The following is a 22,917-nucleotide window of genomic DNA, read 5'->3' on the forward strand; positions in this document are numbered from 1 at the left end:
TTCGTGCGCACGGCCTCCCGGATGTGCCGGGCGGGTGCGCAAGCTCGCCGGCCGCTGGAAGTCGAATGAGACGCCGCGACCACCTCCGCGGTGCTTATAAACAGCCGATCCGCTCGGCGGGGGCTATTTTCGGCCACTTGGCTCGTGCGCACGGCCTCCCGGATGTGCCGGGCGGGTGCGCGAGCTCGCCGGCCGCTGGAAGTCCAATGAGGCGCCGCGATCTCCTCCGCGGTGCTTATAAAGTGCCGATCCGCTCGGCTTGGAGCTATTTCCGGCCTCCCGTTGGTGCCGGGTGGCGTGCGCGAGCTCGCCGGCCGCGATCTCCTCCGCGGTGCTTATAAACAGCCGCATGCGCACGGCCTCCCGGAATTTGAACACATTTCGTCAATAAATTTCGCATATTGAATTTTGAAGTTTAATATAATGCAACAATTGAGCTCGACTTATACAAAGGATATATCATAAAATCGTAAATTTCCGTCGAATTTTAGGGGGTCGACTTATACACCGAGTCGACCTGTACACCGGCAAATACGGTATTTGTTTTATACTGTTTATATTATTTTTTTGGATTCCATCTCATACATTTAAGCCTTTTTTCTACCTAAAAGGTTTTGTATCATAAGCGTTGTAAAGGCGTCCTAAGATTCGTAACGCACGCAGGAACTAGTTGATGCATGAAGCGGAAGAATAAGAATAAAATAATAAAAGAAAGAATGAAAGAGGCCGTGGACCGAGGAAGACGGCGTTACCCACTCACATGGTATATACGTCCGCCGTTTTGAACTGTCGCGTCATCTCTCTCAGGTTAAAATTTTCGTGATACTTTTATTTTATTACTTATTTAATTACTTAATTACTGTACTGTTTCATTTTATTACTATTATTACAGTTTTATTATCGTTCCGACTTACACCGAAATTTGGTTTACATCGCATACAAGGGAACGGATCGACCTCGTAAACCGAGGACCCCCTGTAATGGGAAGGTAGTTACTCTGGCCTACACTTCAACACAGTAGGTGGCGGTAATGCACCTCCCGCCGTAAAACAAAACGAAGAAGAAGAAAAAAGTGACAAGCAAGTGCTGCCACCTGCTGACTCATTCGCCCTCCTCCTGCCACTCTACGTGAACGTGGAATAACAATGTCGCGTAAGGGTCTTCTTTTCGCTGAATATTGCAATCGAGATTGTTTATGAAATAAAGTATTCTGTGAAAGGTTCGATGAAATCCAGTCTGGCATCAACGTCGTAAAAAGCCAAGCTCCGCCCCACTGAGCAACTATCAACAAAGTAACGTTACAGCTGCGTGAGCTCGCCAAAAGGTAACAAATCTGCACTCACTGCTTTCATTCGTTTATTTGTTAGGCGAGCAAGCGATAGTTAGCCTCACGTTAAGAGGCGATGGTATCACGGCCAAACGTCAAAGGTTGTCCGAATTGTGACAGCTTACAAGCACGAGTTTGTGAAGAGACACAAAGACTCGTGTGGTTTACACTTCTCGTGTTGAGTGAGAATCGAGAATTTTTTTAGCCACTAAGTAGTTAAACATGTATGTTCCCGTCGTCTTGCCAACAAGCTAACGAGTTAGCCTGGCTAAGACTATGACGTCACCGTTTGTGATTGTATGACGCGACAGTTAGTATGAGGAGTTAAGCTAGCTCTGCTTTGATCGGCGTAAAGCTGTTTCTGAGACTCGAGTCGGTTGGGAGGCTGTGAGTACAAGTACGCGCTCATACGCTGCTCTCTGTGCACACAATTGATAAGTTCGCCAGCATAAACGATAGTTGTCGCATGTTGCGTCTCTAGCTAATATGTAAATTGCAAAACAAAAACGGCAGTGTTCAACTCTTTGAATAAAGTGTGCAAGGGCAAGGCTTTGAAATACAACGGCGACCTGTTTTAATCACATCTTTATCAAAGACCAATTGCTTACAGTAGCAAATATACTTTATACAATCGCAAGTAGGGCTGGGCGAGCTCGTTTTTGAGAAACACCTGGGTCCACTACACAATTGCATTTCATTGTTAGTCATGATAGGGTTTTTTGGAGAACTTAATGTTTTTGGGAAGGTGATTGTTGGTGGGAAAAGTTTGAAATCTCTTGAACGCCTCTCCGCACTTGCACTTGTCACGCAACAAAATGCAACTCTTAAGTGTTTCACATCATTGATCATCTGTTGGTTAGAGGCTTTCATTGCAAAAGATGTTTTTAATGGTTTCCTTTTTGTCTTCAGCTGCAGGAAGTGTGCGAATCCCACCGCCTCTGCTTTGTGACGTCATGTTGCGTGCAGCGTAGGTACGATTGTTCCACTTTCGACACAGCCCGGCGCGGATTTGTTTTTGTTTTTTGTGGCCGCAGCATATGTGATGTAGCGTATGTTTGTGATCACCAATGAATTTCCACCTTTGTTGTGTCTGACACCTAGACACCCTTTTCTTCATCTTCTTCTTCGGACCATGTCAGCGCTGCGAGTGATTGACAGTGACTCGTGAGGCCACCATGTGCTGAGTCACGCTTTGAACTGACGCCGCCTCATCATCATCATCATCATCATCATCATCATCAATATCATCACAGCAACATGTCCGCCTCAAAGACGGCGGCAGACGTGGATGCATCGACAGTGGAGTCAAAGGTCACCGGCCAGGCGAAGAGCGGCGGGAATGACGGCCCTTGCGTCGAGCGGGAGGAAGGGGCGTCTGACAACGGACCGACGCGCAACAAGACAGAGCAAGACCTGCCAGAGGATGGAGTCACAGGTGAGCTGCACTCGTTTCCGCAGTCACCTTCGACCACGCTATCTGCTTCGCTCATATTTCCGCCATGTTTGGCTAATGCCTCACTCAATCATGCTTGAGCCTCTTGCTAGTGACAATTGTCTTTCGCTCGAATTTTTATGATAGTCCAGCCGTGTCTTAGTCATCATTTGTCCTTATTCAGAACTGTCTTTGAGTCATGTTTCAGTCAACATTGCAGTCCAATACCAGTCTTGTTTGTGTGCCATTTCAGCCCCATCTACCCACTTGTGTTTCGCTCCAATGCCAGTCCGGTTTGTCCCGTATGTCTTCCAATATTGAGGTATGCGCGTGTGGCCGTAGGTCCCGAAGCGGAAGCGGCACAGAGTTTGTCTGTGGCGACGGCCGACAATTTGGCGGAGCTGCAAGAGTCCGGCGACTCTCCATCCTTCTCCGTTACTGGTTTGAGTTTCTCGGAGGGGACGACGGCAGCCACGGTGGGGTCTCGGGAGGCGGACGACGTGTTTTCGTCATACTCGGCAGCAGGGGCGGAGGGAAGCTCCCCGAGCAATGAGCTGCCATGTCTGAAGGGTGATGAGCAGGTGGCAGGTGAAGCTTGCTCACATCAATGACCCCGTGACACAGCAGGATAATCGAGGTGGGCCTGAAATTGTCCTCCTGTCCGAAGGGGGCGCCGACGCGCCCGCTGATGCTCCTGCCGACCCTCTTGTCGCCGCTCCTATCGACGCGCTCGCCGACGCTCCTGCCGAAGCCTCGTATTACCTGGTCAAGTGGATCACTTGGAAGGAGAAGAAGACGCCCATCATCACTCAGAGCGACAACGGACCCTGCCCCCTGCTGGCCATCATGAACATCCTCTTCCTTCGCTGGAAGGTACTGCCCCGCCCCCTTTCCTAAACAAAGCAATGCGCGCATGTCTTGACGTGCACGCCTTTCTAGGCAAAGCTCCCGGCTCACACTGAAGTTGTCACCACAGAGGACCTGATGGCTCACTTGGGTAAGCTGCTGCCCACCACGTCACCATGACATCATCATGCCCTCGTCCATTGCATAACCTGTGTTGCGTCCATGCGCAGGTGAGTGTGTGCTGTCGGTTACACCCAGAGAAAAGACAGACGGGATGCGGCTCAACTTTCAACAGGTACACACGCACACATTTTTGCTTGCTAGCGTGGTAAAAACACCAGGCAGAACCAATGGAAAGACGAGACTATCAATGGCCAAACCAAACGCCTGAGTCCCGATGTGGCCGCGACATTTCAGAACATGGGCGATGCCATGGCGGTGCTGCCCAAACTCTCCACTGGTCTGGACGTCAACGTTCGCTTCACCTCCGTCACTGACTTTGAGTATACACCAGAGTGCATCGTTTTTGACCTCCTTGACATCCCACTCTACCATGGATGGCTGGTGGACCCCCAGGTGATGAGCCCCACCCGAAACCGTCTGCGTTCACGTGCTCTGACAGTTGTACCTGTGCCCGTACACACAGAGTCCGGAGATGGTGGCTGCCGTTGGCAAGCTGAGCTACAACCAGCTCGTGGAGAAGATCATCGACTGCAAACACTCGGCCGACAGCGCACAAGTCAGCGAAGGTAACGCGGTGACACGAGAAGGTGACGTGAGTTCAGCCTTCGCACGCAAAACAAACGCTGGAGATGGCTGAAATCGGCATTTGCATTCTTGTCAGTTGGATGCATATTTTGATCATCCACATGGATGTCATGCATCAAGTTTGCTATTTCCAATACATTGCTATGCAGTTGAGCGAGGCGAGTTACGTTCAATCCCGTGTTGCGTGCATGTGCGCAGGTCTGGTGGCTGAGCACTTCCTGGAGACAACAGCAACTCAGCTGTCCTATCACGGCCTGTGCGAGCTCAACGCCGCCGCCAAAGAGGGAGAAATGTGCGTCTTCTTCAGGAACAACCACTTCAGTACCATGATCAAACACAAGGTAGCGCCACACGCACATACTCACCTTCCGCTTGCGGTCGGCACAAGGCAAAGGCAGACTCCACTTTGACGCGCCCCTGCAAAAACACGGCTGCTGAAATAGCGTGACACTGGCACATTTGCCACATAGCCAAAGAAGTGACACCATTAATGAAGAGAAGCGCAAAATAAGTAGCCTGAATTGAAACTGACTCCACCAGTCGAGTTTCAGGCGCGCTTTCTTCCTCACTGTTGGGTCGTGCCGTTGTCCTCGTGGGCCCCCGCGGTCTCGTAGCAAATGTGGGCCTGGTCCCAGTGGCAGGGCCCTTCAGACCAAGGCGGCCGCTTTGCCCATCAGGGCCACTTGTACCTGCTGGTGACGGACCAGGGCTTCCTGCGCGAGGAGGGCCTTGTATGGGAGTCTCTGCACAACGTGGAAGGGGACGGGAACTTCTGCGACTCCGACTTCCGCCTGTGTCATCCTCCACGGAAGGAGGCGGTGGTGCCCCCCCCCCCCGGTGGCCCCCCGCCGCCCTGCGACCAACGGCAGCAGCGCCAAATCGACCAGGTAGCAAGTACAATTTATCAGTCTCGCCATCATGTTCTGTACTCATTAACGCATGCTTGACAAACGTGCTAGACTTGGTTCCGATATTTCAAATGTGTTTGCGTGCTTCAGGACTATCTGGTGGCGGTGTCGCTGCAGCAGGAGAGCGGCGGGGGGGCCTCGGGACCGCTCGGCGACCTGGAGCTGGCCCGGCAGTTGCAACAGGAAGAGTACCAACGACAACAACAAGAAGAAGGAGCGCAGCAAGCGGCCTTGCAGGTGAACACATGACGACACGCACGCTCATGCTTTCGCCTCTTTTCAGACTTTGAGGTCATCCTTGAGACGTGGCTTGTATGTTTCCAGCTTGACTCAGGCACTTGCTAGTTATGTTTTAGCCATGTTTTGGAAGTGAAGCCTGGTTTCGATTCCCAGTCATGTTTTGGCCACAATTTACATGTCAGTCAAGTAGTTGTCATGTGTCAGTTACCATACATTCTGGTGACTTTCAGAGGTCAGAGGCCAGAGGTCAGGGGCCACAGCCAGGAGGGGCAAGGAGAAGAGAAAAAGACGCCGACTGCGTCCTGCTTTAACTCGTCCCTCCATGTAGCGCATGCACGCAGATGCCAGACCGCAGTGCTGTGTGATTTTGTTTTCCTTTTTACGTCTGTCAAAGGTCACATGTCATAAGCTTCTCTCACTAGCTTGCAGGCCAATAAAAGCGTTGCTAATCGCTTTCCGCCGTACCTTTGAGACTTTGTCCCCATTTCCCATCAATGCCGTCTTTGCTTAAAACACATTTTCATTTTGAAAATAAAATGTTGCTTTTGTTAACATTATTTTGTATTATGATTACTTCCAAATCATACAATAAGACCATTGAGACAATTTGGATGCACTGTCAGTTCTGTCAGTCAGAAAACCTTGATCATTACTTTCCAAAATCGAAGGATTTGTCCAATTTCAATAGACTTTAATCTAGAGTCTCTTAATCCTTGAGTTGCTTAATCGTTGCACTTTTAGTACAATTACAAAAAAAAAAAGAGCTTCAGACCTATTTTTACATTCTAACAAAAAAAGAGCTTCAGACCTATTTTTACATTCTAACTTGTTTTTTTATTTCCACATTATCAAATAGCGACAGAAAGAAAAAGGCAGTGGCACTTTTTTTTGTCTTCATGGCTTTTTTTCAGGCTCAACAAGGACAGCAGCATTTCGGCTACCAGCTGCTAGTGGTGTGCTGTCTCTCTTCAGCGGTTCAAAAAAAGTTGTATTGATCAAGTGAAACGGCTGTCAATCAAATTAGTCACTTTATTCCAGTTAGTTTACTTCCCAAAATAATGCTGGTCAGGACAATCTGACAGCCCTGCAGTAAAGAAATAGGCATAATACATTTGATTAGAATTTTTACCGAAAGGTGAGCAGTGGCTAGTTAGCCAGGCGAGCTCCGTCGTTGCCAATGATAAAGGTGTGCTTTCCCACATTGTCTTCAAACAGGTCCTCCAGCAGTCGTACAACCGCAATGTAAACGTGCCTCCTGATTGGCTCCAGTCAATCAGGAATGTAGTGCTGGCCAATCACAGAGTGACAAGTTAGTGTAAACGGAGTATCTGATCTGCAGGAAACAAAACTAGCATCCTGTAACGGAGTTAACGCCACAAATGTGACTTTAGAATTCACAAAGAAGAAAATAACTTGAAACAAGAGGCTCCATTTCAAGTGTTGCCTCAACAGACCTTTGTTCGCCATGTAAACAAAACAGCGACTCGTGGTCATGCTAACATTAGCATTCCCGTCAAAACTACGAGATATGTTTAAGATTGAAAGGACACAAGAACCAGAACATTCAACTTTTGTCACGTGTGCAAGGTTAGCATAAGGGCTAAAGCTAAAAAGCTAGGCTCGTGCAGCGACAAGGACACACAAATGTTTTGTCGCACGGAGCGTGCTTTAGTACCGAACAAGTGGCAAAGGAAGACGACCATGATGCAGCCGAAGGAAGAGTTCAAGAAGAAGGAAACTAAGGACGCATTAGGAGAGGTTGCCCAAGTAGAAGGAGGCCTAAAAACAAGCAGCAACAGCAGAAGCCAAAAGTTGGAGCTGGGCGCCTCAACCGGAGGAAAGCAGGCGGTTGGCTTTGGAGTCACATGATGCCGTTGACCATGTACTGGAAGGAGTCGTAGAGTTTGGTGGTGATGGAGCGCACAGAGCCGTCCACCATTCGCTCCACCAGCAGCTGCAGCTGCTCCTCCGTCAGGCTCATGTGGAAACGCTCCTTCAGGCCGCGGATGGTACCCGAGCCCTGGAAGCAAGCCAGGTGCGATCCTGGCAACACAAATACGCAAGCGATGGCGCTCACTTTGCTCTGGAGCCCAAAATGTTTTGTGAGGACGCAAATAGAATGGCGAGCCCGCCGCCGACCTTGCTGCATGATCTCCACCATGTGCAGCACCTTGTCCATGTGCTTCCTGGCCGCGATCATCCCCTGCAGCATCAGCATCTTGTAGTAGACAAACATGTCGCCATTCAGGCCGCCCATCACCTAAACACGCAAAAAGCAAGTCACAACGTCGTCAACCCGACTTTCTTGTTAGATTGCCGATGCATGCTCACCTCCACAAAGTCGTCGGTCAGCTTAAAGGCGGACGTCTCGAAACCGAGATTGCGCGGAGAGCTCGACAAGATGAAGCCAAAGTCGATGTGAATGATGTGACCTTCCGAGTCCAGGAGGATGTTGCCATTGTGCCTGCGCGGAAAAATGCAGGAACGGACAGAGAAGCTACGACGTCACGTCTGAGGAGCCTCGGCTTAGCTGAGGGGAGAAAATCTCTGACCTGTCTTTGACTTGCAGGAGGTAACAGACAAGGCTGTAGCCGGCGCAGCTCTGCACGAAATTCCTCTGGGCTTTGAGGAACTGTTCGGTGGTGAAGCTGCCGTGTTCCTGCAGGAAGTACTTCAGCAGCGACAGCTGACTCTGCTTGCGCACCTGTTTGAATATTTGCCGTCACCAATATGACGGCGGAGACCGAGAACAAGTAGATGGACAAAGTCAATGGGAAGCCAAATATCAAACAAAGAGCGTGAAGGAAGCCAAGGGTAATGCTACCTGATGCAGGGAGACGGCGTTGAGGACAGGTTCAATCATCCCGCTGTCTGATGACATCACCAGGATCTTGTAAGGTTTGATCCACAGAGGGACTCGCTCCTGACGCCAGATGGCCTGAAGGCAACCCAGGCGCTCGTCACGCTAATGTACTCACGGTGACGTGCTGTCGGTGGGAGGAAGGAAGGAAAAATGGCGTCTTCACCTGTAGCTGGGTGAGCACCTGATAGGCCAAAAGTTCTTGTCTCAGGTCGTCTCCGCACTTGACGATGACGGGAAGGAGATGCCAGCCGGAGAGGTGGCCGTACGGGGACGTCTCCTGGATACGCCTGCGCATACGCACTTGTTGACTTGAGATGACAATGTGATATCATGGTGTGCGCTGGTGTTGGCGGCCCCCACCTGACTTTGTCCTCCCAGGGCTCTTTGAGGGCGACGGCCGAGGGATCCTCGGGGTCTTTCCTGAAAGAAGTGGGGGTCTGGGCCAGGTTCTCCGACAGGCGGCGTCTGCAGCCCGTGGAACAGGGTCAGCCTCAACAGGGAGAGGAACCGCGCCACGGCCGGCGCCTGCTCACCTGATATCTCCGGCGGCGACAAACATCTCCCTGCTCTCTACGCTGGTCAGGCTGTCCAGCGAAAATTGACTCAGGTTGTCACTGCTACTTGTCTGAACCTCCGCCGCAAAACATGGACAGATCGAACAGGAAGTCGATGAGCAGGCAAACGTAGTAAACAGGGAAGCAAGCCGGAAGTGTAAGCAGACAGGAAGTCAGTGGGAAGCGTCTCACCTCTACCTGTAGCTGTCCGATATCGTCAGTGGCCCAGGCGTCATCATCGTTGTCGTAGTTGTGGACACCGGACAGGCTTCCACCTATGGCACCGGCGCAAGCGGTGGTGTCCGCATTGCAGTCGAGGTTGTCGGCGGAGCGGGCCGAGCGGATCCGAGTCTCGGGGATGCGGATGGGCACGGGCGACGTTTCAAAGTTTTCGCACTCCAGCACCTCCACGTAGATGATGTACGGAGCCTGTGGCGCATAAACATGTGGACTCTGCACATGTAACTTTGTTGTGCCACACCACAGATAATTTACATTACCGCTACAAGAAAGCGGGCATGCTGTGTGTGTTTAGCTGGTGATTCATGAGAACATTAAGAAGCTTTCCTTGAGGATATGATCAGCAAAGTTAGCACTGACCTTGTCTTTGGAGTTGAGCACGGCAGCTTGCGTGTGGGGAATCCTGACCAGGTGGTGCTGAAAGTCGGCCGTGGGCAGCCAAACTCTGGCGGGAAGCTTGTGGTTGAGCAGTGACAGTTCCGAGATGAGACGCTGTGTCTTCTGCTCCTTGCCGGGCAGCGAGGCCAGTCGGCGACCGATCGCCAGCAGAGACTTGACCAGCTCGCGCTGAGGACGCAGACGCTCCGGCTGGAGAGACATCGTGCGATCAGAGTCATAGTACACATGACCCTTTCTCTCCCACCCACCGCTGGAGTATTCTTGGGTTTTATTTTGTCTTTCAGTCAGGCAAGCGCAGCACTCCAGATGAGGAGACAGACGCGCTAATCCGTGTAGCTAATGCTCACCTCCTGCACCTCCACTTTGGGGTTACTTTCTGTCCTGCGCAGGGCACCACCCGGGCCGCTGCACGTGGTCGCGTCCGACTTGGATCTCTGGTGGCCCCTTGGGGAGTGTGACGCGCCCGGCGAGGAGCATGGCGAGGCTGGGGTGGCAGCGGGGGGCCGTAGCTGGTCGGACAGAATGAGTTTTCGCAGTCTGGTCCCTCGTGAATGTCGCTGTGCCGAGATGTGCATGTCAGACGAGTAGGCGCCCAGCAGCCACGCACACAGCAGCGAGAAGACAATGCTGCCACTGCAGCGGTGCACCTGTCCAATAATTGCAGGTCAGAACAGTGCCCTGCCACGTTGCGGCGCACCCCCCTCCCTCGCCCACTCACCAGGTACGGTCGGATGGCATCGCCCACCTCGTCATCCATGTGCACGTACATGCTGAGCAGCTGCGGCAAGTAAAAGTCCACATCAGGGGGTGGAAAGCCAAAGAGGCGGTTCCCGATGTAAGCCTGCACGCCGGGCTCCTTTGACTTGAACAGGTACGCCACCGCCATGGACGCATCAAATAGCTTGGACTGGAACAGGCGCAGTAGCCACGACGAGCGATCGGAGGCAGGGGAGAGGTCGCACATGTCTGCCTGCCGCTCCTCGTCCTCCTCTTGGATGGCGCCGTCCTGCTGCTGCATTTGGACTTTCAGCAGAACTTCCTGGCACGCCTTCAGCGCCACCTCTGTGTCAATCACTGGAACAAGAAAACAAACCAACAAGTTGAGGTCAGCGTTTCAATGTATGTTTTTGAACTAGCAAAATGAAAAGCGGCAAGCAGGAGAAAGGACAAAGGGATTACCTTGGAGCTCCTTCTCAGGGGGGGACGAGGGGGCGGGCGCGGGGTCAGGGACGTCACTGCTGAGGCTGGCACTGCTGCCACCGGGGCTGGAGCTGCGGGGACTGGCGCTGAGCGAGGACGGGCGCTCATCACGGGCCGGCTGAGGGCGGGGCGCTGGGCGTCGGCGGCGCTGCCGACGAGTCGGGCAGTCCGAACAACTCTCGGAATAACGCGATGACGATGAGGATGACGACGAGGCGCTGGAGGGGGACGACGGGCACGAAAAGGCGGTAGGGGATGAGGACGGGGGTGCGGGCGCTGGCGTGTGGGCGGGACTTAGCTGGAGCAGACGCAGAGCAGGAGAGAAGGAAACTCGGGTGTCGGCCATCTCTGGGGAGGACAAGACAGAAGACTTCCTAAGAACGCGAGTCTCATTGGAACCGGGACGCCTGCGGATGTTAACCAATGGATTTCCATTAGTTCATCAAAAAAAAAAACATCCAGATCGAATTACATCTTGGGGGAATGTCCCAAGCTGAATCGCCAACTGATGCGTTCCACAGCTTGAAGCTAACGCACAGCAATAACATCGGCTAGTCTAGACAGTTTTTGCGTACTTTGGACTGGAGTGTGATTCGAGCTACCAATGAGGAAGAACCGACAAGAACACGAAGTAAGAAATGGCTACACTTTTCTATCTGTTTTTGTCTCCATGTGGCCAAAGATTGTGTGGGGTCCAGAATCTCAAATGAAGCTAACGTGGAGTGGAGGTTTTGGTCTTTGTGGTTGAGAGACGATGTCGGCTTGTATTTGCGTCCACTTCCTTGTTTCCCAGTTAGGCCGCCTCTCGACTGGCAACTTTCCACTCCATCACAATGCACAAAAATGTGACGATCACCTCTACGGCTCATTGCTGGCCCAACCTGTTTCAGGCTTGTTACTACTCATTACGTGCTGGCAATCATCTTGAAGGAAAAAATTTGAAGATAAAAGATAAGAAATGTCTGCGGGTCGTCGGAAAAAGACGCCTACTTCTTTTTAGCTGTCCCAGGACAAATTAGGTCAAGGCCAGAATGGATTCACAGAACCCTGTGACATCACCGGACAACACATCTGGAGCGCGCGCGTGCACACTGCCGTAATCTGGACCTCTTGAATTCCTGTGACTTCAACTCGTGGTGACGTCACCATACCGAAGCCCGTCTTTCTATGACGTCACGTGACGAGGCGACAAACTTTGTGGCGTCGCGATGGGTTTGCGCATGCGCGTCAGCTGCCGTGATGGTCGCGATGATGATGAGGAAGGTGGAAGAAAAGATGTCCAACAAACACCCGCGATTCAGTATCAGCAAGCTCCCAAAACTGCGGAAGAGGCGAGGACACTGACCGCGAAAGTCGAGCAAATCACTTTCGACGCCCGTGCAGATGCTTTGAGGTTTTCCTTCACGAATACATCCGGATGTCCTCTCACACCGTCAACGTGTCCATCCGGTTGTCTCGCTGTTGCGTTGCTGTTATGTTGTTGTTTTGCGGACGTGTTGACGATCCGCCTGATTTGTTTTCAGCTTGAAGTGACGCATCATCAATCGCCGATACACGATGCAGCTATGCCACACTTCCGGTTTTGGTTGCCATAATAAAAGTAGAACATTTTGGTTTACAACTTTTTGATTGCCTCCACACCCGCGAGTTATTAGGGCCCGAGCAGTGACCGCTGCGAGGTCCCTATTGATCTTTTTGTAGCAGCTATTATTATTATTATTATTATTATTATTATTATTATTATTATTATTATTATTATTATTATTATTATTATTATTGTCGTTTCTATATTGGAGTTGAAAAGATTTCAATTGCGAGTTATTAGGGCCCGAGCAGTGACCGCTGCGAGGTCCCTATTGATCTTTTTGTAGAAGCTATTATTATTATTATTATTATTATTATTATTATTATTATTATTATTATTATTATTATTATTGTCGTTTCTATATTGGAGTTGAAAAGATTTCAATTGTCAATTAAAGTGATGATTGACTAACCCTAGCGTGTGTCATTTTCTGTGCATTTTAGTATTATTATTATTATTATTATTATATTTCACTGCGACCCTTGTGAGGATCAAGTGGTTTGGATAATGGTTGATCGTTATTATTATTATTATTATTATTATTATTATTATTATTATTATTATTATTATTATTATTATTATATGATACTTTTTTCTGAAGTCACTTTCCGCTTGGAACTCAGAAACGAACGCTCTCTCTCTCTCTCTCTCTCTCTCTCTCTCTCTCTCTCTCTCGCTCTCTCGCTCTCTCTTTCTCACTCGGGAAGCAGGACACCAGAATATGACTTAAGACGATGATATTGTACAACAGCACACTTTTTGACCACTTGTACCAGTATCAATATCAGATATATGGGAGTCATTGTTTTAATCGGTTGCAGATAAAGTTTGTTTTCATTGGGAGGATATATTGAGAGGGAAAAGCAAAGTGACCAACTGTTAGCATAGCTTCTAAGGCTAACAATATCCCTCCGCCCAGGCAGTGTGATGCGTGATTGGCGGAAGGACACTCAACTACCAGTGGCCATATCACACACACGCAGCGTGTTTGCGGCTAATTGCTAACGTCTAGTCAAAGAGCAGTTTCAAGCTTTTCTTGTGGAAAAGACGCTGCTTTGCACTTACAGCTTCACTCTAATCGCTGATTTCGGGAACCTGTAAAGACGCACAAAAGGTAAGAGAATGTATGTGAAACTTTTTGAGAAACGGTCCTTTTTAAAATTGCTGTTAAAATTGTGTTGCTGGATTTTAGGCAGCCCGGCTAGCTGTGTTAGCCACGGGGGGGGGGGAGTTGGAGTGTTCCACGCACTACAACACACTTAGCATCAAACATTTGGAAAGTGCCCGTAATTTACTTGCATGTCTAATCAAATTTCCCCATTCAAGTGCTGTAAATTAGGTACGCGTCAGATTCCAAAGAGTTAAGTTGATGGACATTGCCAGGCGCATCTTTGCACCAATGATGCAAATATAATTTTTCCAGTGATAAATCTTAGGAAAGCTATTATTCTTTCGAAGCTATTTCTGAAGCCATTTTTGGACTTATGTAATATAAGTTTCATTATATTATGCAATATGTTTCCAATAGATAATATAATAATAAAATGTTATTTATTTTTGCTAGTGAAATAATACCTTGAGCTTTCTCTCCCCCCCCCCTTTCATTTTCCTGTCATCGCTCGCTGTGCACAGATGGCCAATCATTCCGACGTGTCGATGGAGTCGGAGTTGTCGTACGATGAAGGTGAAAATTTCAAAGCTTGTGATGCTTGTTGTCAGAAGTTCATCTTTGATATTTGTTTTGGATGGAAGACGAGGAAGAGGAGGACCCCCCAGCGAGCACGGGAGCGTACGGCTGCCGCCCGCTAGAGGTAACGCTCCTCTCCGTCATCGGCCGCCTCGGTCGCAAGTGAATCTTGACTTCTTCCTTGTCTTGCCGTGGCATTCCCACGTCCAGCTGTCAGGGGCTCGTCTGGGTTTTTCACTCAACGGCCGGCACGCCCCCCCATTGCCCGCAGGTCAGTGCACATCTCGCTGCCCCTCACGCTGCCCCTCACCCCTTCTGCACAGTTTTTGCAATTGGCAGTCCAAATCAATCCAACCTCCAAGACACTCCTTTTGTGTCTGGTTTGTCAAAAACGGTCTCATTTTTCATATTCTTACTCCACCTCGGTTGAGGACTGAGATAAATGCGCGGCACGGTGACTCTATTCAAGAGCAGCACTTTGGCAAACAGTCCAGAATTCTTCAAGAATGAGGCTTGGAGCTGCAGTTGACTGCAAAAGTCCTTGTCTGCGCATTCTTCCAACAGCATCAAGGCTCGTAAACAATATTCTGCGCTCTGAGCGCTTGAAAAATGGCTCATTTTGCATGCACGGCACTCGCATCACTTTGTGTCAAAGTAAGAAATGCAATGAACGATTTGATTGCCGATTGAAAGCCAATGAGCAAACAAGACCGCAATCGGAGATGACTAAGGACCATTTGCACCAAAGGCCGCATTGAGGTGTTGAGGCATCGTTTGCCATGGCGACCTCAGAAGTAAAGGTAACCCTTCAATGCCACCTCCCACAGGGGGGGCCATGGAGTTAAAGTTACATTTCCATCCCAGCGGTTCATCCAGCGGCTTCGTCACTGTCCGTGCAGCATCGCCTTCCCTGTCTGCCTGCGCTGCCGACATCACGGGTACGTGCGCGTGCTGGCCGCCATTCGTCTCTGTCAAATTTTTGAACCAGGGCTGCGCGCAGGCGCGGTCTTGGGACAAGCAGCTCAGCCGGTTTTCAAGGAGCCCCAGAACAGCGCCATTACCCAGAAGACACTGCTGCATTCCTCAATGCCCAAGACCCCCGCTGGCACCAGCAAAGATCATATACCCAAAGGTATGACAACACCGCAGGCCGAAAGTCCGATGCATGCTTACATGCCCTGACTCGGCTGTACATGTGTGTTCAGGTCCGGGCCGACCTTTGAGGTGTACGGTGTGCATATCTCAGTACAAGTTGGTCTCGGAGCTGCGAGGATTCGTTTGCGTAAGTGATGCTGAGAACAAAGTGATGACGAGCCCCGCTGTGTCGCGAGTGCACAAAATCCGTCCAAAGGAAACGGCTGCTCGCCAACTCGTGTGCTTAGAGGCCGGCGCCCGCTTTAGTTGTCCTTTCGTTTTAATGAATGGCGGACGAGGAGATGAAGAGTCCAGACGCCGCTTGAGCTAGCACCAAACGCTTCAGTGTGTCATTTCCAAACAATGACCTCTGCGACCTTTCAAGGAAATCATACGGTCCCGTTGCCGCTGTACTCCTTCTCGTCCGTGGGACGCCACATGGCTAGACTGGCGTCGCGTGCGTCTGCAATATGATGGTCACGCATGACGATGACCTTGCTTCCTCCTATCCAGCTCTGCAGTCCCATCATCGCCGAGAGCCTGACACAGCTCAAGATGATCAGGAAGAAGAAAAACGACAGGAAGCGCCATAGAAACAGAGCCAAAAATGCCGGTAGAGAGTCAGTGGCCGCCGCAGCCACCATGAGTTCCGCCGTGAGTTCCGCCTGTCCGCCTGAAAACTTGATTGATCCACTAAACTGATCCGCGTGACCCCCTTTCCCAGACTGCTGGGGTCAGCCGTACCTCCTCACCACGCCCGGCCGCGGCGGCTGCTCCTTCCGACCCCTCAGCGGGCCCTGCCCGCTGCCCCGGCTCTCCTCAGCTTATTCAGCCAGAGCCCGACCTTGGGAAACTGGTCATCATGGTAGACGACTTCTACTACGGACGCGACCCGGGAGGCGGCGCCGTCAGCGAACACAGCTACACCCGGCGCGTACATACCGGACTCTTCCACTGCCAACACTGCCAAGACATCGTTGGCAGCAACATCCAGTGAGAAACTTACGGCTGGGTTCTGTCCTGATTTTGCTTGTGCATCAGCCTTTTCATTATCCCCCCCCCCCCCAAGGCTGATGTCCCACTTGAAGACGCACATCGCCAAGATGGCGGAAGAAGACCGCCACATGGACTCGGTGTCTTCTTGTCCTCACTGCTTCCGACGCTTTAGCTCGCCATTCAGACTTGAGTGCCACGTGGAGGCTGTGCATACGCAGCGCGTGACCAACGGTCAGTCACGCCCGCCCCAGTGAGTGATGGCGCACAACACGTCAGCGCATGAGACTTGCCCACTTTTGCTTCTGCTTGTGTGGCAGCCAAGTGCGATATCTGCGAGCTGGACTTTGGCACTGAATCTTTATTTCTGCAACACATGAACAACACGCACAAGGCTGGAGAGATGCCCTACGTGTGCCAGGTGGGATGCATGTTGCTTTGTCAATAAAATACACGCCAAGACCCCAAAAGCGTTGAACGTATAGAAAAAGCGACGTCTTGCGAGGCCCGGGGGCTCATTGTGCTTCCGTGTCCCACAGGTGTGCAACTTCAGGTCCTCATTCTACTCGGACGTGTGGAGTCACTTTGAGGAGTTTCACGCCGACACCAAGAACCTGCTGTGTCCGTACTGCCTCAAGGTTCTACACAGCAGCGCCTTCTATTTTCAGCACTTTGCCAGGCACCAGGTGACAGGCAAATCCACCATAAAAAAAAATAAGGACTGAAAACGTGGCCGTGACTGACTGACTTCAACAACGTGTGTTTTCAGAGAAAGTTTGTGTTCAGCTGCAAAAAGTGTCGCCTTCACTTCCTTTACTGCAAAGAGCGCCAACAGCACCACGACCTGCACCACGGAAGCCACATCACGCCCACCCAGGTCACGGGACTCAAACCGGGGACCAAGGTAGCCCCGCGGGACTGTGCGCCGGCGGCCCCCACCCGCCATTTCCCAAGCCCCTCCCTCTTTCTGTATGTGTAGGTGACCGTCAGGACCTACTCGGTGGTGGCAGGAGCCAAATGTGAGGAGACCGCCGGCCGAGCGGTGGTCCCGTGTAAGGTCAGTGGGCCTGAGACGGGATGAGACAAGACGAGACGCCTGGCCATCACATTCTTCTTTTGTGCTGCAGGTGGTCGACGTGGAGGCAGTGCCATCCGCGTCAGAAGCTGCCAAGAACAAGTCAAGGGAGGTTTTAGATCTCGTCTTGCCCAACCTCAGCAGGTACTCAGGCCTTTGGAATGGTGCCTTTGCTCATTTCCTGAATCAACATTGTCATTAATTCTTTTTCGCTGGCACGCCTTCCTCAGCGAGGATGAGGTGTCACGCCGGCGGCTGGGGCGCTGCCTGGAGTGTTGGATGTCCATTGGCAAGTTAAGCGCTCACTTCCCGTCTCGCGTGCGCTGCTCTCTGTGCCCGTTCGCCACCTGCTGCTCCACCGCCTACGCCAACCACATGATCAGGTGGGTCCCCCACCCGCCATCGCCACTTGCCGGCGTTGCCCACTCGCCGCTCATCCTCGTGTCCCCGCAGAGACCACACGGCCCTGAAGAAACAGCCGCACTTTGGCAGCATGTTTCGCCCGCACGTGCGGTGAGTGCCCACATCTTCACGTGCAACTTTGTGCTCCCGCAACATCTCGTTCATTTTTTTCCACCATGCCTTGTTACTGTTTTTTGGCTTCAACTGCAGCTTTTTGAGATTCTCCAGAAATGCCCTTGCCTGGCCCACTTTGTGTGTTGATGTGTGTCAGGTTGTGGAGGAAGCTGCACTGCGCGTCGTGCTCTTACATCACCCAAGTGGGAGATCAGATGGCTATGCACCTGGCCGAGTGCCCCGCCCACCTGTGCGTCATGCCAGGTAACAGCACTCACTCGCCATTTTAACGTGTGGTGTGCCAGCCCGTTGCCTTTCCACCCGCTCCGAGTCCAGATTGCCCTCTCAAAGCGAGCGTTTGCTTTTCCCGCCAAAGGGCAATTGGCGTGCGAACGACGTGCACCCGTTGCGCACATTTTGTCTCGTCGGGTGCGAGTGCGCCACTTTTGAACATTTTCTAGATGTTGAGATGAAAAGGTTGGCACGGTGCAGCGCCACGAACTGACCACACACGATTGAGACCTCTTGCTGCTGTGCTCTTGTGACCTTGCAGATCCTTGCAACATGGTGGGAACCCGGGCGGAAGCTACAAGGCCTCCTGACAGGTAGGCTGTGCTGATCAGAAGCCTACAGATGGCGTCATCAACTGTCGTCTCTTTGCATCAATGGCATTGGTTGGGGACAGGATTAACATGAGATTTCCATTTCTGGGGGCGGGATGTCCTTCAAGTAGCTGTGGTGCGAAATCATCGGGAGGAGCATTCGTGGCCATCGACCACGTACAGCCCAGCCGGGCCTCAGGCCAGCTGTCGCTCAAAGCGCTGGACTCGCCCTACGACCCACCCTCACCGGCTGCCATGACCATCAAGTTCATCAGGCCTCAGCTGCCACCGGCTCAAGAGGTGAGATGAACGGCACTTGTCTTGAAGTCCTTTTCTCTTTGAAACACCCTCAGCTTGTATTTTTTTGTATTTTTTTCTTTTTGAGCTCAATTGGTTATATACAAAGTACCGTATTTTCCGGACTATAAGTCGCTCCGGAGTATAAGTCGCGCCAGCCATAAAATGCCCCCAAAAGTGAAAAAAAACATGTATAAGTCGCTCCGGAGTATAAGTCGCATTTTGGGGGGCAATTTATTCGACAAAATCCCACACCAAAAACAGTCATGAACGAGCAACAACAGGCTAAACGATAGCAACAACAGGCTAAACGATAGGTATGCTAACGTGACAAACACAAACAAAGAGCTGAGAACGGGCCTGACGTAACATATAGAGTGATTAAGGACAACTATTACATGAATAACATGTTTATAAAACCATCGGTGTCACTCCAATTCATTAAATAGCAACAACAGGCTAAACGATAGGTATGCTAACGTGACAAACACAAACAAAGAGCTGAGAACGGGCCTGACGTAACATATAGAGTGGTTAAGGACAACTATTACATGAATAACATGTTTATAAAACCATCGGTGTCACTCCAATTCATTAAATCCATCGATCGTTCTTTGTCAACAATGGGTGCGCGCGGCTGAGGGCGCTTGCACTTCAAAATATTCCACAGGCTCATATAACGATAGACAAACTATATTTCAAATAACTATAATATAAGCCAATAATATTATCAAATCATCCGTGCACTTTAAATCCATTAAATCCATCGATCAAATTCCTCGTCCTTTGTCAACATCGCCGCGCGTGCGCCCTGACGTCAGCCTCGTCTTTATTCCACAGATCTAGTATATAACTATATTGTAGCGTTAACAAAGTACAAGGATAGACGTGGGTTTGGTAAGCAGCTCTTTATTAAACAAAACAAACTTCCAAGCGTGTGGCGGCGTGGACTTCCAGACACGAGAGCTCCATGGCATAGGACCGGGCGTGCGTAATGGCCATGTCCGAGCCCCATGCACCGTTCGCGGACAGCCACTCGGCCGAGCGCCGGCCCCCGACTCAGTAGAGTAGGACCGGGCGTGCGTAAAAGCCATAATAGTTTTTCAAACCTTCTATGTCACTCCAAATCCTTAATTCCTTCAAACTCTTTGTCCTCCGTGTCACTTAGAAATGATCACCGCTAATGATGCCGGTAGTCCTTACGTGGATACATTTGTCCATTATGTAAACAACCGCCGCGCCGTGCTACTGACGTCACTTGAAATAGTAATCCATTGGTACATCACGGTTCTCCAAACTTTCTTTCTGCTGCTCGATTACTGTTTTCAGCTACATATTTTACAACTTGAAGTTTGTAACCTGCAAAATATGAGTTTCTTTTTGGTGCCATTTTTCTTAAGCCCACCCAATTGATGAGTCACGGCCAACGGTGAAATTTAGAGCGCCCTCATCCAGTCTTAAAATATAATTTTTTTGGGTTGTTTTATCAAAGTCAAAGTCTCCTTTATTGTCGATTTTTTTTTTTTTTTTTTTTCATATACCAAGACACACAAAGAGACTGAAATTATGTTCCCACTATCCCTCGGTGAGATAGTACACATATGCATACAAGCAACACAAAAAAAACCAAGAAGGCACAAACAATGAATAAATAAGAGTGTTGAATAAATGATAAATATACAAATAATAGTAAATAATAATAATAAATATAAGAGGAGCAAAAATGGAGCAAGTGACAGTGGACTTGGATATGGAGCTTTAAAGTGTTAATTGCTTTATTTGATGTTTTCTCTATTTTTTATGTTTTGAATATGTTCAAGATAAAGATATAAAAGCATGTGAAGTGATCAACTATACTAAAAATAACATGGGAAGTGGTCAACTATACTTGTAAGTAAGTGATGTCTTAATGATCAAGTAAAAATTTGTGAAAAAAAACATATAAGTCGCTCCTGAGTATAAGTCGCCCCCCCCCCACCCAAACTATGAAAAAAACCGCGACTTATAGTCCGGAAATTACGGTATACATACCTTGACACCCGACTGTGGTCCTATCGTCCCAGCCTGTTGCCACTGCTACTCCTCCACTTCCTGCTGCCCGGCTGGCGGCAACGCAGGAGAGCCATCTGCTGGCAGAGTGGGAGTGGCGTGTGGCCACCTGGGCGCTGATCCGCCACGAGCAACAGTTGCGCATCTGTGAGGACGTCCTGCTGCGGTCGGGCGCCCGCGTGCCACCCGAGAGCGCCCGCGCAGCCGAGCACCACCGCCGCGCCGTCGAACGCCTGTGCCGGCACCTGCGGCCTGGCTGCCCCGGCGGACGCCTACCCAACAAAGTCCTGGACATGGTCATGGAGAAGAGCACCGCCTTCGTCCTCTCCCTTTGCTCCCGTGTGAGTGAACTGCCCGGTCGTGGCACCGCCACCATTTTCCGCTATGTCAGTCCGCCTACCGACCGTGACCAACCATGACTAGATCCAGAGCGAGAGTCTGCGGCCAGGGCGCGTGGGCTTTATGGACGAGCTGTCGGTGTTTGTGGACGCCGAGCTGTTTGTCAGGCGCAACGGGCGGGCCTTCCGGCTGGAGGGCTCGCCGGCACAGACGCCGCTCTTCGACGTGGTGCTGTCGGCACTGTCGGACGGGACCTTCCTGCCACCCATGCTCTTCTTCCGCGGGGCGCCAATGGCCCTTCCCGTCGGCTTCCCCAACAATGTGTTGCTGGAGGCACGCTGCTACGGCTTCACTGATTTCCGACGACTGCAGCTGTGGGTGCGCAAGGTACGGCCGCCGTGCTTCTCAAAAAGGAACTTCTTGTCTCGAGGTGGGACTTGGCCACTTTTTTCGTCTACCCAGTAAAAAACAAAATTCATTGCCGGCTCATCCCATTTGGAAAAATGTAAGTCAGGTCTTTCCAGCTGTGATGAACTTGTGGGGCTCCGCCGCAGGTGTGGTGCCCGCACTTGTGGCCGTACAGCAAGTCGCTGCTGCTGGCGGACGTCCATCGGGGCCACGTGACGGACGGGTTCAAGGCCCTGTTGAGCGCTGCCTCCACCGACGTTGTCCTTATCCCCGCCGGCTGCAGCTTTCGCCTGCAGCCTTTGGACGTCTGCGTCAAGCCCGTTCTACTCAACTTCCTGCAGGTTTGTGTGAGCGCCCGCCCCAAGACAAACAAAATCCTGCCAAAGGGGACAAGCCTCCAAAATGGCCACACGATTTTAGTACTGTCGTTCACCTTGAAAAACTGCATTTCTTTTTTTCTTTTTTATGGCTGTGACTTGTGGCGCTTGCAGGTCCGTTGGAACCAGTTGGTGGCGCATGGTGGTCTGGAAGGTTTGGGTCTGGACCAGCTGGCCTTGATGTTGGCGTGCTGGCTCAGCGAGGTGACGTCCACGCTGACCTCGGACGTCAGCATCTTGAAAAGGTTTGGAGACTCCTTTTGTCAAGTTCCATCTTCGTTTCTACTGTCGCAAACTCGCGGTTGGCAAATGTCGCTGCCAAAATTGATGTCAGTCACTTTTGTGCCATCCTGAGATCAGACTCAGTTGTTTGCAAACGTTTGCTTTTGTTTCGACTTGTCTTGAAAAGTCCCTCTGTCGCATCCAACTGACATTGTTGCTGTGGCAACTGCCTCCCCTCAGGTCCTTTGCGTCCGTGTGTCACCTGCAAAAGGAGCAGACGGACGCCGAGCAGTTGATCCAATTGCTGACCGCCAAGCTGAACGTGCCCCTGGAACTCGCTAAGCCTCCTGTTCTGGGTCTGGACCCAGACCTCGCTGGTCCAGACCCCGCTGGTCCGGAACCCCCTGGTCCAGACCCCGCGCCAGATCTTGCTCCGGATCCCGCTCTGGTCCCCACTCGTCCCACCAAGCAAGTTCGGCTTCTCCTGGTGGTGCACAGCGACCAGCGTCAGAAAATGAACTTGAGCCAAGAGGACAGCGACCACCCCGAGATGGCATGACGTCAGCTTTTCCGCTGCGACAATGCCATTGTTGGCGATTGGTTTAGAATGTTTCACTCATTCCCGAGTGCCTGTTCACTACCTTGGAAAGTTTATTGGACGTTTTCAGACGTGTCTGGGCCCAGGAGAAGGGTTACGAATTCCCAGCGCAGCCTTTGTGACCTCGGTAACACCTGGTGGTCGTATACAGCATTACACCCTGTTACTGTTCACTAGAGATTTTCAATTTGTTTCCTCAATTCTGAGAATTATTAAAAATTATTTTTCTGAAGAATGACTTCCTGCAGTTTATTTCCC

General features: G+C 50.9%; 3 protein-coding genes across 13 annotated transcripts; 2 read left to right on the plus strand and 1 right to left on the minus strand.

Annotated features, from left to right (window-relative positions):
• The first annotated feature begins 1,034 nt into the window (after nucleotides 1–1,034).
• mindy1 (MINDY lysine 48 deubiquitinase 1) lies at nucleotides 1,035–6,078 on the plus strand. 6 transcript variants are annotated; one of them, XM_088365216.1, is made up of 14 exons: nucleotides 1,035–1,152; nucleotides 1,220–1,324; nucleotides 2,237–2,298; nucleotides 2,429–2,762; nucleotides 3,102–3,347; nucleotides 3,427–3,632; nucleotides 3,699–3,756; nucleotides 3,836–3,900; nucleotides 4,023–4,181; nucleotides 4,252–4,354; nucleotides 4,572–4,714; nucleotides 5,051–5,260; nucleotides 5,372–5,518; nucleotides 5,752–6,078. In XM_088365216.1, the coding sequence occupies exons 4-14, from the start codon at nucleotides 2,585–2,587 to the stop codon at nucleotides 5,830–5,832; spliced, it is 1,596 nt and encodes a 531-aa protein (XP_088221342.1). In that variant the 5' UTR covers nucleotides 1,035–1,152; nucleotides 1,220–1,324; nucleotides 2,237–2,298; nucleotides 2,429–2,584; the 3' UTR covers nucleotides 5,833–6,078. The 6 variants fall into 6 exon arrangements, with proteins under 6 accessions (XP_088221342.1, XP_088221344.1, XP_088221343.1 ...); XM_088365218.1 differs by having other exon boundaries at nucleotides 2,237–2,294; XM_088365217.1 differs by lacking the exons at nucleotides 1,035–1,152; nucleotides 1,220–1,324 and adding an exon at nucleotides 1,606–1,724.
• A 452-nt stretch (nucleotides 6,079–6,530) lies between these two features.
• On the minus strand, nucleotides 6,531–12,346 carry LOC148380376 (phosphatidylinositol 4-kinase beta-like). 4 transcript variants are annotated; one of them, XM_088365173.1, is made up of 14 exons: nucleotides 12,123–12,346; nucleotides 11,768–12,008; nucleotides 10,757–11,125; nucleotides 10,296–10,651; nucleotides 9,925–10,224; nucleotides 9,539–9,766; nucleotides 9,131–9,367; nucleotides 8,918–9,015; nucleotides 8,745–8,849; nucleotides 8,548–8,671; nucleotides 8,346–8,459; nucleotides 8,074–8,225; nucleotides 7,853–7,985; nucleotides 6,531–7,781 (listed from the first exon to the last, which is right to left on the minus strand). In XM_088365173.1, the coding sequence occupies exons 3-14, from the start codon at nucleotides 11,121–11,123 to the stop codon at nucleotides 7,383–7,385; spliced, it is 2,613 nt and encodes an 870-aa protein (XP_088221299.1). In that variant the 5' UTR covers nucleotides 11,124–11,125; nucleotides 11,768–12,008; nucleotides 12,123–12,346; the 3' UTR covers nucleotides 6,531–7,382. The 4 variants fall into 4 exon arrangements, with proteins under 4 accessions (XP_088221299.1, XP_088221301.1, XP_088221300.1 ...); XM_088365175.1 differs by lacking the exon at nucleotides 11,768–12,008 and having other exon boundaries at nucleotides 6,531–7,564; nucleotides 7,661–7,781; nucleotides 8,918–9,009; nucleotides 12,123–12,345; XM_088365174.1 differs by lacking the exon at nucleotides 11,768–12,008 and having other exon boundaries at nucleotides 6,531–7,564; nucleotides 7,661–7,781; nucleotides 12,123–12,345.
• A 685-nt stretch (nucleotides 12,347–13,031) lies between these two features.
• On the plus strand, nucleotides 13,032–22,894 carry pogza (pogo transposable element derived with ZNF domain a). 3 transcript variants are annotated; one of them, XM_088365165.1, is made up of 25 exons: nucleotides 13,032–13,486; nucleotides 13,995–14,046; nucleotides 14,115–14,173; nucleotides 14,260–14,320; nucleotides 14,877–14,987; nucleotides 15,050–15,181; nucleotides 15,255–15,331; nucleotides 15,697–15,837; nucleotides 15,908–16,176; nucleotides 16,253–16,410; nucleotides 16,497–16,597; nucleotides 16,716–16,862; nucleotides 16,946–17,080; nucleotides 17,156–17,233; nucleotides 17,304–17,395; nucleotides 17,482–17,634; nucleotides 17,705–17,764; nucleotides 17,925–18,031; nucleotides 18,321–18,372; nucleotides 18,498–18,669; nucleotides 20,730–21,056; nucleotides 21,139–21,441; nucleotides 21,609–21,803; nucleotides 21,954–22,084; nucleotides 22,302–22,894. In XM_088365165.1, the coding sequence occupies exons 2-25, from the start codon at nucleotides 13,995–13,997 to the stop codon at nucleotides 22,618–22,620; spliced, it is 3,432 nt and encodes a 1,143-aa protein (XP_088221291.1). In that variant the 5' UTR covers nucleotides 13,032–13,486; the 3' UTR covers nucleotides 22,621–22,894. The 3 variants fall into 3 exon arrangements, with proteins under 3 accessions (XP_088221291.1, XP_088221290.1, XP_088221292.1); XM_088365164.1 differs by having other exon boundaries at nucleotides 13,032–13,476; XM_088365166.1 differs by having other exon boundaries at nucleotides 13,033–13,476; nucleotides 18,501–18,669.
• The last annotated feature ends 23 nt before the right edge of the window (nucleotides 22,895–22,917 follow it).

The sequence above is a fragment of the Syngnathus floridae genome, chromosome 21 (assembly GCF_059516105.1).
Source record: "Syngnathus floridae isolate MCC-2025c chromosome 21, RoL_Sflo_1.0, whole genome shotgun sequence".
Taxonomy (NCBI): domain Eukaryota; kingdom Metazoa; phylum Chordata; class Actinopteri; order Syngnathiformes; family Syngnathidae; genus Syngnathus; species Syngnathus floridae.

Coding starts and splice junctions, on each gene's coding strand:
- mindy1 (XM_088365216.1), top strand. CDS start 2,585: ATGTCCGCCTCAAAGACGGCGGCAGACGTGGATGCATCGACAGTGGAG. Junction 3,757..3,835: donor GGACCTGATGGCTCACTTGG/GTAAGCTGCTGC, acceptor GTCCATGCGCAG/GTGAGTGTGTGCTGTCGGTT. Junction 4,182..4,251: donor GATGGCTGGTGGACCCCCAG/GTGATGAGCCCC, acceptor CCGTACACACAG/AGTCCGGAGATGGTGGCTGC.
- LOC148380376 (XM_088365172.1), bottom strand. CDS start 11,123: ATGGCCGACACCCGAGTTTCCTTCTCTCCTGCTCTGCGTCTGCTCCAG. Junction 10,652..10,756: donor CCCTGAGAAGGAGCTCCAAG/GTAATCCCTTTG, acceptor TTCTTGTTCCAG/TGATTGACACAGAGGTGGCG. Junction 8,460..8,547: donor AGGTGCTCACCCAGCTACAG/GTGAAGACGCCA, acceptor GGTTGCCTTCAG/GCCATCTGGCGTCAGGAGCG.
- pogza (XM_088365165.1), top strand. CDS start 13,995: ATGGCCAATCATTCCGACGTGTCGATGGAGTCGGAGTTGTCGTACGAT. Junction 14,321..14,876: donor CGCCCCCCCATTGCCCGCAG/GTCAGTGCACAT, acceptor CACCTCCCACAG/GGGGGGCCATGGAGTTAAAG. Junction 18,032..18,320: donor CCACCTGTGCGTCATGCCAG/GTAACAGCACTC, acceptor GTGACCTTGCAG/ATCCTTGCAACATGGTGGGA.